Source organism: Macrotis lagotis, chromosome X (assembly GCF_037893015.1).
Source record: "Macrotis lagotis isolate mMagLag1 chromosome X, bilby.v1.9.chrom.fasta, whole genome shotgun sequence".
Classification (NCBI taxonomy): Eukaryota; Metazoa; Chordata; class Mammalia; order Peramelemorphia; family Peramelidae; genus Macrotis; species Macrotis lagotis.
The window spans coordinates 449122990-449135413 of NC_133666.1; the positions used below are offsets into that span (position 1 = coordinate 449122990).

General features: G+C 35.7%; 1 protein-coding gene across 2 annotated transcripts in view; it reads left to right on the top strand.

The window, feature by feature from the left end:
• KCTD1 (potassium channel tetramerization domain containing 1) overlaps positions 1-11937 on the top strand; it is a 126641-nt gene extending 114704 nt beyond the window's left edge. For both annotated transcript variants that reach the window (XM_074201709.1, XM_074201708.1), the window contains exons 4-5: positions 4756-5061; positions 11650-11937. In XM_074201709.1, the coding sequence (XP_074057810.1) occupies positions 4756-5061; positions 11650-11808 (465 nt within the window). In that variant the 3' untranslated portion in view covers positions 11809-11937. The remainder of the gene's footprint in view (positions 1-4755; positions 5062-11649) is intronic.
• The last annotated feature ends 487 nt before the right edge of the window (positions 11938-12424 follow it).

Genomic DNA, 12424 nt, shown 5'->3' on the forward strand with positions numbered 1-12424 from the left:
CAATAAAACAAAATCAAAAGAATGAAAAACTAGAAAAAATGTAAATATCTCATTGGAAAAAACTACTGACCTGGAAAACAGATCAAGGAAAAATAATTTAAAAATTACTGGGCTGCCTTGAAAGTCATGACCATAAAAAGAGTCTGGACTTCATTTTTCAAGAAATAATCCAGCAAAATTGACCTGATATCCTAGAAGCAGAGGGTAACACAGAATTTGAGGGAGGGAATCCACTGATCACCTCCTAAAAGAGATGCTAGGTCATTAATATATCATCATTTATTCATTCATTCTCTAATTATTGAATGTATTGGGTGTTCACAATCTTTTACAAATAAAACAACTATAAATAATTCTGTTTAGTTAGGTTATCATTTAGATTTCTTATGAAATTATTAAACTGATCCATAGGGAAATTCAATTTTGTGGTTCAGTTATATTTCACTGTTTTCTCTTGGTGGTGATAATGGAGTGGTCTGTCACTTTCCTCTCCAGTGTGTTCCCATTTTACAAATAGGGAGCTAAGGTAAATGGGAGTTAAATGACTTACACAGGGTCACACAATTAGTACATATCTGAGGCTGCATTTATATGACTTCAGGTCCAGTGCTCTATCCATTGCACTACCTAGCCTCCCTGAGGAAAATGCAATATACATTTATTTGAATTTTATCGAGGCATTCTACAAAAACTCCCATTATATGTTTGTTCATTCAGTGAAGAAATATGGGCAATATGATAATACAGATATAATCATAGCAGATTGAACAACTATATTTTAGAAGGTTGATAGTAGATTTCCTGGAGGAAAGTGTAGTGGCATGTCAAAGGGTCCTATAATTCAACACTTTTATCAATGGCCTGGATGAAGACTGAGAGGGCATCATTTCATCAAATATGCAGATGACACAGAGCCAAGAGGGATAGCTAGTATATCAGATGACAGCATCAAAATAATGTTGACAGGCTTGAAATATAGGGGTGAAACTAACTATAGGAAATTAAAATAAGATAAATGTAATATCTTGCACTTGAGTTTGAAAAAACAACTCTGCAAGTACAAAATGGGAGCGACCTGGCTTAATATCAATGTGAAAAAGTCTCAAGGGCATACATTGACTACAATTTCAATATGAGTCACCAGTGTGATGTGGCTGCCAAAAAAGCTAATACAATCTTTAGGTTCAATTAATAAAAGTATGATGTCAAGATGAAGGGAGATAATACTTTTATACTATTCTGCACTGATCAGACTTCATGCTCCTCATATGGAACACTGCTTTCACTTCTTAGTGACACACTTTAAGAGGGACATTGGAAGTCACTGTTTAATTTTGGGAGGAGAAGACATCTCCACCAAAAAAATTCCAAAAAGGGTTACAAAGAGTAAGATACCACTAAACAAGATAGAATTATAGAAGGCAGAAAGACTAATGGATGAAAGTTAAAGGGAAGCAGATTTTGTCCTAAAATGAGGAACTCTATCTAAAAATGAAATGATCTTCCTTGTGTCCCTGTCTCTAATTCTCCTAGCATTTTGCATCATTATGTATTTATCATATCCCATTTTGTTTTCTAATTGTGAGTTCATGTATGGTACATATATGGAGGGCTAGAGGTGATACATACATCTTAGCTTATCCATTAACTTGAAAGTAGGAATCATGTTTTATTTGTTTTTTTTTTAGCTATCCAGCACAATATATTAACATACATCCTTCACATACTAAATGTGTATATTCTTTAAGTACATTATGGTATGGGTTATTAAATATTTGTTAAATTTAGTTTTAAAGTAATAAGCTGGATGGCTAGGTGGTACAGTGGATAGAGCACCAGCCCTGGAGTCAGGAGGACCTGAGTTCAAATCCAGCCTCAGACACTTAATAAATTACCTAGTTGTGTGGCCTTAGGCAAGCCACTTAACCCCATTTGCCTCACAAAAACCTAAAAAAAAAAAATGAAAAATAAAAAATAAAAAAAGTAATAAGCTTCCCATTGCTAAAAATGTTCAAGTTAAGACTGAATGAATGAATACCTATTGGGGATGTTAGAGATAGGATTCCTGTGTGTGATGGGACTGAATGGCCATCCCTCTTTCCCAAGGTTCTTTTCCTTTCTCTGAGTCTATGTACTAGAAAAATGTGATCTTTTCAAAGAGTTGGTATTTGAGCCTACTGTTTCATTCCATGAAATTAGCAGAAATATGTATCTTCATTTTGTTATGTCATTACATGTTTAAATCCTTTTGATATCTGTGATCTTTTCTAAAGGAGAAGTTTATCTAGGTTAATACTTGACTGTTGACATAAAAGAGAGGATGTTATCATAAAACAAGGAAGCCCAGGTTCCAGGAAGTTCATAAAGACCCACTTTGAGAGATTCCCTTTCTCTTGGATCTGAGTTGGAATCCTACTTGTTGACTGACCCTGGTTCAGTGTAGAAGGCCGCCTCCACCTCTGTCCCCCATGTCAGTTTTCAAGTATCATAAACCCAGACAATAATAGCCCTTGTAGGAAGCTATCTATTTCTGTCTGGGTGCTATTTAAAAAAATTTTTATAGTATCTCTTCTACTTCCCAACAGAGAAGTTCTAGTGAAGCAAAACCAGCACCCACCTAGGTCACATCCATTAACACGCACCTTATGGCATCATCAGTCTGTAGTAGGCAAGTTAGGTCATTGTATTGATCTGAGTTCCAATGACTTTCAATGTTTCTTTTTCATTTTTGTGGTCCCTGTGCAAGGTGTTCTCTTGGTTCTGTTTGCTCTGCAAAAGTTCATACAAGGGTTAGCTAGGTGGGGCAGTGGATAGAGCACCGGCCTTGTAGTCAGGAGGACCTGAGTTCAAATTTGACCTCAGATACAATAATTACCTGTTTGACCTTGGGCAAGTCACTTAACTCCATTGCCTTGCAACAAACAACAACAAAAATAAAAAGAATTCATACAAATCTTATGAATGGCAAGTAAGCCCAAGAGCATGGGAGAGACAGCACTTCCAGTATGTGATGTCACTCCCATTAGAAGTTATTCCTGGGGAATGGGAACTATCTTACTTTTCTATCTGTATTCTCAGCATTTAGCACAGTGCTTTGAAAAGAATAAGTACTTAATAAATCCTTATGCATTCATTCATTCAATTCTAAACTCTCCTTAGGGTGCAATATTCCATTGCATTCATATACCATGTATATTCATTATCCAAATAATAGGCATGCATTTTACTTCTATGGTTTTGCTAGCACAGAAAATACTGCTCTAAATAATTTTTGTGGTGCTATATTCCAAGAGAAACATTGGCAAACTGAATTGGACCAGAAAAAAAGCTGCCAGGCTGGTGAAGGGTCTGTAAGCCATGTCATTTGGGGAAAGGTTACAGTAATTAAAGGTGGTTAGTTGGCTATCGACCCTTGGCTTTTACCTAGTAAAATTTTCTCATTTCATGCAACTCTTATTTTATGACTTATGATCACATAAAATCATGTGAGTAAAATGCTGAGAAAGTGCTCATTGGTGCTTTACCTTGAAAGCCTTGGGGCAATTTTGCTTCTGGTAGCCTCAAAAGTGAAAGGGCAAATTGAAAATAAAATAAAAACAGTTCACTCATCTCCAGCCTTTCCTCCTTATACCCCAGCATTGCATGCCAAATAACAAAAGCCTTTTTGATGATCAGCACTTGGGACAAAAAGATTTCAATTGTCCTCACCTAGTAACACCAGCCCATTGCCTGGACTGTTCAGCCACTGTGAAAGTTGGAACTTTCACCATGAACATGCCTAGGCAAGCTGTCCCTCATCTCCCACCCCTTGATGATTGTAGCTATAGCTACCATCAAACACAATATTGACCATTTCTACTCTTCCTCCTTATTCCTTTTTTGTCTTCACAAGCCTTCTCTCCTAGGGTGTTTATTATTAATTAATGCTTGTTTGCTGGAAGAACTTTTAAAATCAACATCAACTTTTTTTTTATTTAAGAGACAGAATTATGCAAAAAAAACCCTAAATGGCTTCCTTTTCACAAACACTTGAGAATTCCCACCCCCACCCATACATGTTTGCTTGCCTTGTGCCCAGATGGTAAAAGAGACCTGATGCTGTTCTGACCTGTCAGCTCAGTGATCTCATTATTTTGCCACACCACCACTGAGTTGGCAGGAGGCAAAGGCTTTCTATGGAGCTCATTAAGAATGGCAAAGGAGATCTCTTCCTACAGGTGTGCCTCCCCTTACACAATAGTTTTTTTTCCCCCAAACTCTGAACATAAATTTTATTCTTGTCAATCTAATGAAATTTAAAATGCACTGAGGAGTTGTTACTTAAATTCAAAATCTCCCTAATTATATCAGTTTTGTACATTCTAATTTAGGGTACACTGAGTTGTCTTAAAACAGAACACACAATCTATATCTGTAAAATCTTTCTTTTCTAAATTCTTCACATGCTAAAACAGGTTTTCCTACCTTGTGTTTGTCATTATGCAGACGGTAAACTATCCCAAAGGCGTTGACCCTTTCATTATGCGGCACAGATTTTGAGCAGGCTCAACTCTGGATTGCATGAAATTATTTTAATCTTTACAAACTTGAAATGAGAGAAAAAGAAGTAAATGGTTTCATTAAAAGGTCTATTCAACAAAATGCACAACATCAAAGGTCAAATATGATTTTTTTTAATACACTGTTTGTCATACTATCTATTACAGGTTAGCAAAATGAAATATCTCTTCCCCAAACCCTTCTCTTCTTTCCCAGGACTATACTTTGTTATATGAAGAGGCCAAGTACTTTCAGCTTCAACCCATGCTAATGGAGATGGAACGATGGAAACAGGATCGGGAAAATGGTCGCTTTTCTAGACCTTGTGAGTGCTTAGTGGTACGAGTTGCCCCAGACCTCGGAGAGAGGATTACACTCAGTGGTGATAAATCTTTGATAGAAGAGGTGTTCCCAGAAATTGGAGATGTGATGTGTAATTCAGTCAACGCAGGTTGGAATCACGACTCAACGCATGTCATCAGATTTCCACTGAATGGATACTGTCACCTCAACTCAGTTCAGGTATGCAGGCTACACCATTTGTCTATAGGTTCATTTAAAACTTATCAGATTAAAAGATACTTAAGGACAGGAGCTGGTGTTGGTTTGTTTCAAATTTATATCCCCAGTGTAGACACTATTGTTCTTTGGTACATAATATTTGCTCAATAAATGTTTTATGAAGTTGGATATACCCTTATCTCTATAAGGTAAGTAGGTATCTTATCAATATTTTTACAGAAAGAAACTAGGTCACAAAAAAAGGAGATTAAATGATGTATTCAAGCTTACATAATCAGAACTCAACACTTTTGTATTCTGAGTTGGAGACCAATACTGTATCAGTTTAGTGATGCCAACATGCTTGGATTCATGAATAAAATCACTTGTAAAAAAAAAGCTCTTGTTCAGTATTAATTTTGTGAAATATTAATCAAGATAGCTTCCCTCAAAGCCCCTTAAACCCCCTGACACCTGACTCTGCCCATAGCAAAGTAACCCATATATGTGGCAAAAGCTAAAAAATATGAAGCAAATCCTTTCCAGGGAAGAAAATGGCCCTCCAGAAAACATCCCATGGATGTCTTTGCACAGGGCGGACACCAGTAAAGAGGAGATCCCTGCCTCCTCCCTGAACTTCTAAAGCTTCTAAAGTCTTCCCTCCCTGCTCCACTCCTTCCCCCAAGGGGAAATGAAGCCATCCTGGTGTGCCCAGGACCCTGGAGGTCCATACTGTCCTCCTGAACCTTTGGCCCCTCTCCCAGCCCAGTGAGTCAATGGCTTAAATCCAGTTGTATGACAGGTTTACCAGATTATTCCAGTTATATTGGGAAAGGGGAGATCTCCTCCAGATTCTATCTGTGGGGCACAGTTGTAAACCTGCTTGCTTCACCTCCCATAAAGTGACAATGGGAAAGGGGGAACCATCCTGGCAAGTCAAAGCTTGTATCATATTAGATGTGATTGAAAAATTGCCTTGAAAAATATAAAAAATAAAAAAATAAAGCAAAGCAAACAGGGCTAAGTGGCTTGCCCAAGGCCATACAGCTAGGTAATTATTAAGTGTCTGAGATCAGATTTGAACTCAGGTGCTCCTAACTCCAGGGCCAGTGCTCTATCCACTGTGCCACCTAGCTGCCCCTTATAGTCACCATCTTTTTGAAGCTTGATTCCACAGCTTCCAAATCCCCATCTATAAAAGGGAGATAATAAACATCTGAACTGTGGGAGAAGAGAATTTTACAAATCTTAAGTCACCATATAAATTTCATGATTTTACCATATAGACACAAAGATTTCAAAAGCTCAAAATTTGAATTTTTTTATTAAACAATAATAAAATAAAAATTTGGAGGTTTATTTCTTCAGTTCAATTACTAAGTAACTTTGAGCATGCATAAATTTTGGATTTATTATTAGAATCAGAGCACTGAGGAGTCCTCATTTGTCCAGCTTTGCAGTTTTTTTTATGTACATACTCTCAGATCTTAGAGAATAAACTGTTTCTCAGGATGGTGGGTAATGCTCTCAGAGAAATAGTAAATGAAGAAATGAAGTTGAGCATACTTTTTATTGAATCACCAGTTTTTAAATGTCATGAAAGCTGGCATAGAGTGATTCAGAATGGGGAATCACACAGGCTGGAGAAGTCTTGGACAGGTTCTCTTATGATTCTTGTTCTAGCTTGTGGATACCAATGTATTTCTCAGGCTGTCCTTATGGTACCCCTACTCATGCTTCATGACTGGTCCATCTCCACATCTAGTCACAGCTATGTTTGCTGTCTTGTCTTACATGCAAATCATTGTTGATAACATAACACACTGCAGCCTTTGCTGTCTCTACTCTTCAAGGTTCTCAATTTCGAGGCAATCCATATTTTGAAATTACATAAATAACACCTATTCAGATATAAAATCTTGATCAATAGTAAAAAAAATAAAATAAAGGGGAATGAACTGAGAAATTTGACAAACTATTGTCATTGCCTAAATTATTGCTGGCTTATTCTATTTCCACATACATAGATACAGTTTGTGTTTAGAAGTCTTTGCTGCTTTCAAACTAGTCTACCTATACCAGAGTGCAATTGCTAATTTGAATTATTAGTCTGCTCCATTTCTTCCTGTCACTTCAATTCTTTTAGCATGTCACAGGAAATCATTTTTTTCTGCAATGGATTACCCAAACATAAAGGTCAGCATCCATATTCAGATTACCAAGTATTTAGTTTACTGAATATGACAAATAAAAGTTATGCAGAAGTAAATACTTCAGTTTATGTAGATGAGAATTGGGTCACTTTAAAAAAAATAAAGCATTAGCACATTTTTACCAGTAGGAAAAATGAAAAAAGATTTCACAAGTGAAAAAATAAAGAATATTATTAGAAACTATTCTGCCGGGGCGGCTAGGTGGTGCAGTGGATTGAGCACTGGCCCTGGAGTCAGGAGTATCTGGGTTCAAATCTGGTCTCAGACACTTAATAATTACCTAGCCATGTGGCCTTGGGCAAGCCACTTAACCCCATTTGCCTTGCAAAAACCTAAAAAAAAAACTATTCTGCCTAAGTGTATACCAATAAAACAACTTAAATGAAATAAACCAATATTTACAAAAAATATAATGCCCAAAATAACAGCACAAGACCAAATTGATTCACAAGTGAATTATACCATTCAAAAAATTTAATTCCAAAATTATAAACCATTTAGAAAAATAGTAAAAGAAGGGATCCTACAAAATTCTTTCTGTGACACAAATATGATCTTGTTACATAAACCAGAGAATCAAAACCAAAAGAGAAAACTTCAGACTAGTATTCCTAATAAACATTGATGCAAAAAGTTTAAATAAAATATTAACAAAGAGCCTAAAACAACACATAACTATAAACATGTTAGACTTTACAGAAGTACAAGATTCTTCTAATATTAGGAACTCTAAGCTTGATTAACCATTTTAATAATAAAATCAACAAACATTATGATTATATATGAAGAGAAATCTTGTTTAAAATAAACAGACTGTATAAAACAATTAGGAATCTTGCTACCAAGATTTCATATATATATATATATATATATATATATATATACACATATATATATATATATGTATATATATATATATATGTATAGTAGAAATACAAGTGCAAACCACTGTTTACAGAAATAAAGACAGACCTAAATAATTGGAAAATATCAGTTGCTTATGGGAAGGAAGAAATAAAAATGAAAATAATTCTAAATTATTCAATCAAACTACCAAAGAATTACCTTTTTTTTTTTTAGGTTTTTGCAAAGCAATGGGGTTAAGTGACTTGCCCAAGGCCACATGGCTAGGTAATTATTAAGTGTCTGAGGCCGGATTTGAACTCAGGTACTCCTGACTCCAGGGCCAGTGCTCTATCCACTGCACCACCTAGCCCCCCCCTCAAAGAATTACTTTAAAGAACTGGGAGGGGGGAATAACAAAAATTCAAATAGAGGCCCAGAACTCTGAAAAACAATAAGGAGGAGGAGGAGGAGGATTGGTGATGATGATGGTGATGATGATGATGATGATGATGAAGAAGAAAAAGAAGTGAAGGGGACCTAGCTATGCCAAATCTCAAAATATACTACAAAGATAAGATTTTCCCAAATATACACAGGTTAAAAAATAGATGCATCATTTGGAACACATTACACATTTTTTTTACCAGTATCAAAAAATGAAAAAAGGAGTGGCTTGCCCAAGGCCACACAGCTAGGTAATTATTAAGTGTCTGAGGCCGTATTTGAACTCAGGTACTCCTGACTCCAGGGCCAGTGTTCTTTCTATTGAGCCACCTAGCCGCCCCTAGTATCCTAACATTTTAAAAGCATAAACATTTTAAAAACATTCCAGCTTCTGGGATAAGAACTTTCTATTTGACCAAAGTGCAGCTATCTAGGGCCATAGTACACAAAGCACCAGGCCTGAAATCAAGGAGACTCTTCTTCCTGAGTCCAAATCTGGCCTCAAACACTTGCTATTTTGTGTGACCCTGGGCAGGTCACTTAACCCCATTTGCCTTAGTTGTCTCATCTATAAAATAAGCTGGAAAACAAAATGGCAAACCCTTCTAGTATCTTGTTAAGAAAATCCCAAATAGTGTCACCAAGAGTCAGACATGACTGAAACAACTGAACAACAAAAAAATTTGACAAAAACTGCTGGGGAAAATGGGCAGCAGTATGAAAGGAATTAAATTTAGACTGGTAACTCATATCTGATTCCAAGATAATTGGATGCATGACCTAGATATAAAAAAAAGTCTTATTAGAAGAAAAGTTTGTGATAAACAAGGAGTAGAGAGGATCACACAAGATAAAATGTGTAACTTTGACTATATAAAATTCAAAAGTTTTTGCAGAAGCAAATAAAGTTAAAATTTAAATAAATGATAAGGGGGTGGCTAGGTGGTGCAGTGGATAGAGTACCAGCCCTGGAGTCAGGAGTACCTGAGTTCAAATGTGACCTCAGACACTTAATAATTACCTAACTGTGTGGCCTTGGGCAAGCCACTTAACTCCATTGCCTTGCAAAAACTAAAATAAATAAATAAATAAAAGAAACAAAAAATAAACAATTAACTATCATTATTGCAAATATTAATGAAATGAATTTATCCATAAAATAAAAAAAGATGCCAGGCTGGATTAGGAATCAGAAATCAGGTAGGTATTGTTTACCAAAAAATCTATAATAAAACAAAAATACAAAGAAGTTTTAAAAAAAGAAACAATTAATTGAGAAAAAAATCTTTGCAGCAAGTTTGGCTAACAAATTTCTAAGCTATCTAAGAACCTGATTCAAATTTATAATAGAAAAGAGTCATTTCCCAATTGAGAAATGATCTAAGTATATGAACAGGCAGTTGAGGGAAAAAATACTACAAATTATTAGTTCATTGCAAATGGAAGCAATTCTGAGATTTCATTTCACATCCATCAGATTGATAATCCAGAAAAAGGAAATGATATATGTTAAAGGGGCTGTGTGAGAACAAGCACATTGATACATTGTTAGTAGACCTGTGATTGGGTACACCAATTCTGGAAAGAAATTTAGAATTATACACACAAAGTTATTCAACAGCATATGTACATTGTCCTAGGCCTCTACCTAAAAGAAATAAGAAAAGCTCTCAAATGTATGAAAATAATTATAGCAGCTTTCTTGGTTGCAAAAAAAACTAGAAACTAAAGGCATATCCATCATCTGATGAATATCTGAATAAATTATGGTATATTAAATGTGATGATTACTATTATAATATAAAAATGGGGAAATAATTGATTTCAAAGAGACATGGAAAGACTTTTATAGATTGATGCACAGTGAAATAAGCAGAATCAGAAGACATAACAATATTATGAAAATGGACATTTTTTAATATTTTTATGAATTAATGAAATAAATGGAACAAGGAGAATAATTAATACAATAATATTGTATAGAGGATCAACTTTTAAAACTATAAGAATTATGATCAATTATTCTTGATCCATGATTCCAGAAAAAGATGATGAAACATACTTCCTAATAGAAAGATGATAGATTTAGATTACAGAGTGAAAATATATATATATATATATATATATATACATATATATATACATAAAATTGTGTCCAGCTATCGAAGGAATTTTTCTTGCTTAACTGTGCATATTTTTACAAGGTATTTGTTTCTTCTCCCCTCCCCCCGTGGGGTGTGTAGGTAAAAGGAAGAGAAAATAGATTTGTATTGATTAAAAAAAAAACTTTAAAATAGAAAGGGTAGGACATACTACAGATGTGGAATGTTGCATGTACCTTCAGAAAAGGTCACTGCAATGTTAGATTTGCTTAACAAGTTTTACTTTGTTATAAGAAACCTCTCATGGAGTAGGGCTAATCTAGAAATGTTTGTCATTTAAAACAAAATGTCAATAAACATCTCTTAAAGAGAGGGGTGAGGTTTGAAATGAATGAATGAATAAGAATCATGCCTTACCATACACAATGGAAAATAAGGAGATTCAAAAATGAGATAGTCCTTGCACCCAAAAAGCTTATTTTCTAATGGGGAAAAATGATACTTGTGGTATTGGATGTCTTGTGGAGTCACAGGGATTGTGATTGGAGCTAGAGGGTGGTCCTCACTGTCACACCCTGACCAATGTCAGCCCTTATTTGAAGATGTCCTAAGAGCAAGAGGGGACATGGCTGATGACAAGATGCTTGAGTAGGCCCTGGGATATATCTGGAGAGGATGTGGAGCATGGTCTGGGGTGGCAGGATGTGGTGCATTAGTAAATGAAGCTTTACTTGACTGCTTTTGTCTCTCCTGAAAAATCATAATAAGTTGACATCCACCTTTTCTTTCTTTGCATCTCCAACACTTAGCAAAATAATAAATGCTTCTGGACGTGGGAAAAGACTACCTGGAGCTTTTATGAGAACTATTCAACCTGAAGATTAACAAAACAGGCCTCCTTCTAACCCTGTCATATATTGCCCAGGCCTCCCTGGTATTCCTCTCATTCTTGTGGGTTGGTTCATTTCCTTCCCCATCTGAAAGTTTACCTTTGTCTCTTCCAGGTACTTGAGAGGTTGCAGCAAAGAGGCTTTGAAATTGTGGGCTCCTGTGGAGGAGGGGTAGACTCTTCCCAATTCAGTGAATACGTACTGAGGCGAGAACTCAGACGGACATCTCGCGCACCCTCCGTCATTCGAATAAAGCAAGAGCCTCTGGACTGAATGGACATGTTTCTTATGCAAAAAAAAAAAAAAGAAAAAAAAGAAAAGGAAAAAGGGACATTCATGTGCAGTTGGGACACCAAACCAAGTCCTGGAATGAAAATCGAATAAAGACACATTTATATCAAATAGAGATCATACCTGTATTAATATGGGAACAATTGGAATAGTAATAATAACCTCAAGGTGTAAAAAAATATATAAATATATATATGTCAAAAGGTAGGAAATGCAAAAAATAATAATAATAATAATAATGATGATGATGATGATGTGGTAGCTGAAGTTGGTGCTGTGATGGCCATTAAGTGTCCTAGGCCTTCCTAAGGCCTGCTTATCAATAAACAAGCCATGACCGGTGAGGACACAATCTCCTTACGTTTTCCATTGCCAAACAGCCATCCATTTTCTCTCTTTCTCTCTCTTTCTCCCCCCTCACTTTTTCTTTTCCTTTTTTATACTTTGAATTGAATTCCTTTGCAGATGGAGGTTTGGATGCCTCTCTTGAGCAGGGGACAGTTCAGGACTTCAGAACCTCATTCATAAGCACATTGCATCTGAAAGTTGTTACACTAAAAGTTTAAAACATAGCTTGTACAAAGTCTCACCTTTTCAT